The sequence below is a fragment of the Mytilus californianus genome, unplaced genomic scaffold (genome assembly GCF_021869535.1).
Source record: "Mytilus californianus isolate M0D057914Y unplaced genomic scaffold, xbMytCali1.0.p SCAF_14, whole genome shotgun sequence".
NCBI lineage: Eukaryota > Metazoa > Mollusca > Bivalvia > Mytilida > Mytilidae > Mytilus > Mytilus californianus.
The window spans coordinates 12,010,415-12,017,133 of NW_026262626.1; the positions used below are offsets into that span (position 1 = coordinate 12,010,415).

At 34.5% G+C, this 6,719-nt stretch overlaps 1 protein-coding gene across 1 annotated transcript; it reads right to left on the reverse strand.

Annotated features, from left to right (window-relative positions):
* Nucleotides 1–440: 440 nt before the first annotated feature.
* Nucleotides 441–4,904, reverse strand: LOC127724206 (interferon alpha-inducible protein 27-like protein 2B). Its single transcript, XM_052231104.1, has 3 exons — nt 4,801–4,904; nt 2,376–2,506; nt 441–718 (listed from the first exon to the last, which is right to left on the reverse strand). The coding sequence occupies exons 1-3, from the start codon at nt 4,805–4,807 to the stop codon at nt 581–583; spliced, it is 276 nt and encodes a 91-aa protein (XP_052087064.1). The 5' UTR covers nt 4,808–4,904; the 3' UTR covers nt 441–580.
* Nucleotides 4,905–6,719: the final 1,815 nt, after the last annotated feature.

The window sequence follows — 6,719 nt, forward strand, 5'->3', positions numbered from 1 at the left end:
GTTTAACGTCCAGTGGCATATTAAATGCATATTCAGGACGAGAACAAAAGTCATGATCATGAGATATGAATATAAATAAACCCTATTGTGTACTGGATCGACACGCTGAGTCTGATCTTTAACGTGCTAGTTCACAAGGTAACAGTCCACAGGAAGACATCTCACCCTACCCGGACACATTATTCTGACTCCGAGCCAACAATTATTTGCTCTTACTCTTTTATGCCGCATGCTTAAAGGAGAACCAGCAAATACCAATTTTAAAATATTCGGTTTCACCCGGCCGGGATTCGAATTAACGAACACCCGCACACGAGGTGAGCACGCTACCGCGAGACCACCAAGTCGGTTAACTTGAAAGCAATCCATTCTTAGTATTGGTCAAATATAGACCAGACGTCTCTAATACTATAAGATACAATTATATTAAAACACAGACATCTGAATAACGTTTTAATCAAATTGCGTACGAAATAAATTAACTTGACTGATGATCTCATTATACATTCACAAAGTTGCAATATTAATATTTCAAAAACATAAAGCACACTGTCTGGAATTCGCTATTGAATGTTGACTTTTATCTTATAAATTTTGTGACTGCTCCAGCTACGGTTCCTACTGTTGCTCCTATCGCTACTTTTGTTGAGGCTGCCATCCCTAAAACCCCAGCACTCTGGCAAACAGCAAACCATCCACCTGCTGCAGTTATCGGAGTCTATAAAGATTTCAAAAAAACAAATTAAAGTTATAAAATAAACCTATCCCTTTCCAATGTTAATTTTTTCTTGATCAAAAGTATTTACATGTATATTACATGTATATCGAAACAACATCTGATACAAAAATTTAAAAATTCTTTTAGATATTTGGATGATATATTGGCTCTCAATAATGACGACTTCAGTGTGTATACTAAAGAAATTTATCCTGTTGAACTTACTTTAAATAAAGCTAATACTAACAATGACCACTGTCCTTTCCTCGATCTTGATATCTATATCGTTAACGGGAAGCTTAATACAAAAATTTATGATAAAAGAGATGATTTTTCATTTCCTATCGTTGATTATTCATTTTTAGATGGTGACGTTCCCTTGTTCACATCTTACGGTGTTTATATATCTCAACTTGTACGATTCGCTCGTGTATGTAACAACGTATTGGATTTTAGCGAGAGAAATTTATGTATTACTGAAAAATTATTACACCAGGGTTTTCGATATCATAAACTAGTCAAAACATTTACTAAATTTTATCATCGGTATAAGGACATCATTCGTAAATATAACTCAACATGCAGACATCTTATACGTTCGGGTATTTCACATCCAATCCTTTATGGTAATATACTTTACAAAGCACAAATAGTCAGTATTCACCTGAAAAGCTAACAAAACCTTTAAACAGACTAATTAAGAAGGGATATAGTTACGATACTGTTGTCAGGTCATTAAAGATTGCATATTTTGACTTTAATATTGATTCACTTATAGTGTCTTTGCATCGGAATTAAACATATTTATTCTAAAACCAGTTGTTGGCATGACACGGGTTATGTTCTTCTCATATATTTTATGATGGTATAATACTAAACCCCTAACAGGAGGGATTGTGCCTGATATTCATATGATGAAGACATAATCTTTCAATCAGTTTAATTGAGGTCTGGAGCTGGCATGTCAGTAACTGCTACAGAAGTAGTCTGTTCGTATTCATGTATTATTGTCATTTTGTTTATTTTCTTTTGTTTCCTATTTTGACATCGGACTCGGACTGCTCTTGAACTGAGTTTTACTGTGCGTACTGTTGTACGTTTGTTTTTTCTACATTGGCTAGAGGTATAGGGGGAGGGTTGAGATCTCAAAAAACATGTTTAACCCCGCCGCATGTTTGCGCCTGTCCCAAGTCAGGAGCCTCTGGCCTATGTTAGTCTTGTATCATTTTTAATTTTAGTTTCTTGTGTATAATTTGGAGTTTAGTATGACGTCCATTATCACTGAACTAGTATACATATTTGTTTAGGGGCCAACTGAAGGACGCCTCCGGGTGCGGGAGTTTCTCGCTGCATTGAAGACCCATTGGTGGCCTTCGGCTGTTGTCTGCTCTATGGTCGGGTTGTTGTCTCTTTGACACATTCCCCATTTCCATTCTCAATTTTAAATACTTAAAAGATGTTAAGAAGATGTTTTTGTTGTCTATTGCGTTTTTAATTACGTTGCTTATCAATAAACATACATTGTATACCCCATATTTCCTTTCACTAATTTTTACTCTGGACTGTTATCAATTGTATAAGAAAAGAGTGTCTAGCTAAAAAATAGTAGTTTTTTCAAACAAATTGCAATCAATGTTTACTGTTATAAAAAGGTTACCTGTATCCATGCAGCCACAGTACCAGCCGCGACTCCTGCTGCTCCAAACCCTGCAGCACTTAATACAAAGGGTGCTGCTACAGTTGCAGTAACTCCAGCTGCCACGGCCACAACTCCAGATGTAAGTGGACCTAAAATATGTATTAACTTATATCAAAATACATTTGTACTCATACAAATTGGTTAGATAAAAAAGTTCTAACAATGAGTTTTACTATCTCATGTTATTGTCATTCCATCACTTCAAGGGATAACTAAGCAATGGTCATCAAAATAGTGCTCAAAAGCTTTTATAGTGGAAAATACGGTACAGACTTTGCTCTTTATTGACGCCCGTACGGAGACCTATAGTTCAGTCCTTAAATCCAATCATTTGAACTCCAGTGGATAGTTGCAGAATTGACAAAAATACCACATCTCCTTATTTCATATTCATCTTGTTATTTGAGATTTCCCTTCCCTTCGTAATTTACAACTTTTAATAATATTGAAGACCAAACCAGGTTATAAAACATTATGCCAAGAAAGAGGGGGACAATGGAGGTATTATAAATGAATATATACCCTTTCTCATAATTCTAGATGGGTTGTGGATTTTTGATAAATGACCAGTGGCAAGTATTACATGCAAATTAGCACTTTATTTACATTTTCTAATTAAATGTGCAAACACAAGTTTTAACTATCATATCTAATTAAAAGAAAATTTTAGCGGAATAAATGAGGAGGAAAAGTTCTGCCATATATCAAACAATAAGGACAAAGATATTTATTTATTATGTGAGTAAATGTTTATATAGATCTGTGATCACTTGCCTTAAACTTTGTCATGTTTATCTGAGTTCTTACCTGATATATTATATATATTGTTCTTTTGTATTAATTTAATTGTTTACTGTTATAAACTCATGTTGCAGTGCCCTTTGTGGGTCCATTAATTTGGAAATAGTATATTCTGTTCTAAAGTGTATGGCAGTGGTGAACATTTGTAGGAGCAGGGGGGCCCATACATTTAAACACATTTAAAAAAAGATATAAACTACAAAAAATGAAAATTAATGAAGGACTAACTACTTGATTATTTGACTATTTAATAAATGGTCTTTTTTTAATTTGCTTGTCATTTTCAGAAGTTCCTTCCCCCTTTCACAAACACATACACTTTCACTCACAGGCTGTAGACGTTCTATCAATAAAATAATACTAAAATATGGACAATGGGAACAAAATCTTGTCAATGTATATAAAAAAGATATGAACAAGTCTAAATTGAAAACGACGTTCAAACCTATGATTGCATAAAAAAGATATGTATATACATTGATACTTTTTTCTCTCCATTGCCCATATTTTATTATCAAAGATCTAACTTAACGTATAATGCTTGTGGTCTACTCTACTCTTACACTCCTACGCCACTGCATGGGAAATGATTTATTATATAGTATAAAAATAAGAAGATGTGGTATGATTGTCAATGAGACAACTCTCCACAAGAGACCAAATGACACAGAAATCAAGAACTATAGGTCACCTTACGGCCTTCAAAAATGAACAAAGCCCATACCGCATAGCCAGCTATAAAAGGCCCCGAAATGACAAATGTAAAACAATTCAAACGAGGAAAGTAATGGCCTAATTCATGTACAAAATAATGAACAAAAAACAAATATGTTACACAGCAACAAACGACAATCACTGAATTACAGGCTCCTGACTTGGGACACTGAGGCACATAAAGAATGTGGCGGGGTTAAACTAGTTTGAAGCGCCAACCCTCCTCTTAACCTGGGATAGTGGTGTAACAGTACAACATAAGAAAAAACTATAAAATCAGTTGAAAAAGCTTAACTCACCAGATAGATACAAATAGAAATACATCTAAAGAAAACACAGAGTGGACGTGGCAGGGTATACTTATACATCCCCACAACAAAAAGATCAGTACAGATCTGAGAGTATTCGCAGTTACTGACAGCTATATATATAGTTCAAAGCCAATAACAACTAATCATGCATCTAAGTGTTTGTTGTTTGTCTATTATCATAATATCTTTGTTTAAATGCAGGGGCGGAGCTGGGGGAAAACTTTTTTTTAGGTAAAATATTATCGAAATATTCTTTATTAAGCTGAGGATAACCCATGCTTTGCAAATGTTAGGAGGGGGCGCACGCCTGCCACGCCCTCGCCTGAATCCGCCCCTGAAATGTACAGTTCGAACAATTTAAATTTACTATTCTGCACATGTACCTGAGTGTGTATTCGTGTCAACAGTAAACACGGCCATATATAATACACAGTACATAGGCCGTAATGATGATTGATATATATGTCATTGTTAATAACAATTACAATGTCACTGTGTTATAGTAATCTCAGATATATGTTATTAATTCGACACTTTGTCACAACAAGTAAACTTACCAGGCATTCTTCCTCGATGATGAGAAGTAACCTGTATAAATACAAAATGTAGGGCTATGCTGCGCAGTAATATTATGGTTCTAAAAATAAACTAAACTACACGTATTTAGGGGACGACCATTTGATATTCTGGGGGAGGCCAGGAGGATTTGTTTTGGATCGGTTATTTATTTTTGTAAACTAAGAGGACAGATTATCTATTTTCTGCACTATTTAAGCAAGATTTTTCATTTTCATTAAAGCAAGGGACTGATTATTTATTTTCACAACTATATTTATAATATTCGAAAACATACAATTTTTAAGTTATTTGTTTATTATAAATAATTCATGTATAGTCGAGTCATTATGTACCATTTAATCAGAATTAATTATTATCCTCTGCAGAAATGAATCTTCTATATCCCCCAATGCATATACATGTATTGCATACATACACAGTATTAAAGTTTGGTTGTAACTAAGGCTCTTTTAAAAGTATTGGCAAACATGTTTCGCCGAGCGGAGCAAGGCAAAATTTTTTTTGAAGGGTTTTTGAACCGCTGAAGGCCCAAGAAGCTATAGAACAAATGATGCAAAATCATGCCTTCTGGGTGTTCCCCAGACCCTTTCTTAAACTGAAAATGCAAGTTCTGTTTTAATAATTTTATGAAAATATTTTGGTCTCAAAGCAAAATCACCTTATAGATTCAGTGTAAGACTTAAGTTTCTAGGAACAAGATCAAAAGACAAATATGCATGATATTAAAAGCAAAAACGTTATTCACATAGTTAAGTCTGTGGCTGCTGTGTTTTTTTAAACTCATGATCAAGTTAATAATAAAATTACTAAATTACAAAATGAATGCAACACTAACAGAATACAGAAGGGCAATCAATGAACAAAAGACAAATAAATAAGAAACATTGATCCCGAAAAATCAGGGGCTACGTCTGAGGGAGAACAGAACTTGCTTCTTGCAAGGCACTCACGGTGAACACAATTTGATATGGAGACAAGCGTTTAGTTTTGAAATTTCCTACACGAGGCATTTGTCTCAATGTAGTTACGGCCCTGATTTAATAAAAGTGAGGTAAGTGTTCCTGAGACAATTAACCTCAAGTTAAATGAAACCAATTTTCTGACATTTCAAGTATATTTAAATAATATTTATACTTTTATTATTAAAAGATATGGGAAGTGTTTCCCAATTTTTTTTTTTGGAAAAAAGATGAATTTATGAAGAATCTGGTGCCATCTCATACTTTCGATTAGACCTGCTGAGTTATTTATTTTCAATACATTGCAAGTCAGGTAATTTATTTTCAAACTACCACAGAACAAACCATTTATTTTTGTGATTATCAAGGCTGAGTTATTTATTTTCAAAATCCTCCTGCCCCCCCCCCCCCCCCCCCCCCCCCCCCCCCAGAATATCAAATGGTCGTCCCCTTACATCGGAAAGATCGATCGAGTAACAGACAGTGGCGGATCCAGAAATTTTCATGAGGGGGGGGGGGCTGACTGCCTAAGAGGGGGCCCGCTCCAGTCATGCTTCAGTGATTCCCTATATAATATACAGAAAAGGGGGGCCGGGCCCCCATGAAAAGCCCTCTAAATCCGCCTCTGACAGAAACGACATGAGCAACTAGTTTTTACTACGGGTTTTACCATGAATTACAGATTATTTAGTTAAAACCTAGCCCTTTATAGAATATGTATTTATCATTGCAGATGTTTGCTAAATTCATATATTTCTTTTAATGAAACTTCATTTGAACAGCTAAATATTCTGAAATGCCATTTAAAATTACATCGTAAATTCGAAACTTCATAAATCTAGAATTATATGTACAAAATATTGTATGATACTCTCATAAGAATAAACCTATATATATAACAATAGGTATAGGAAAATAATATATATATATATGTATGT

Bases quoted from the DNA above. Each gene is read 5' to 3' on its own strand.
- LOC127724206 (XM_052231104.1), bottom strand. The intron at 719-2,375 runs GTAACCTTTTTA...AAATCTTTATAG, and splicing joins CTGTGGCTGCATGGATACAG to ACTCCGATAACTGCAGCAGG.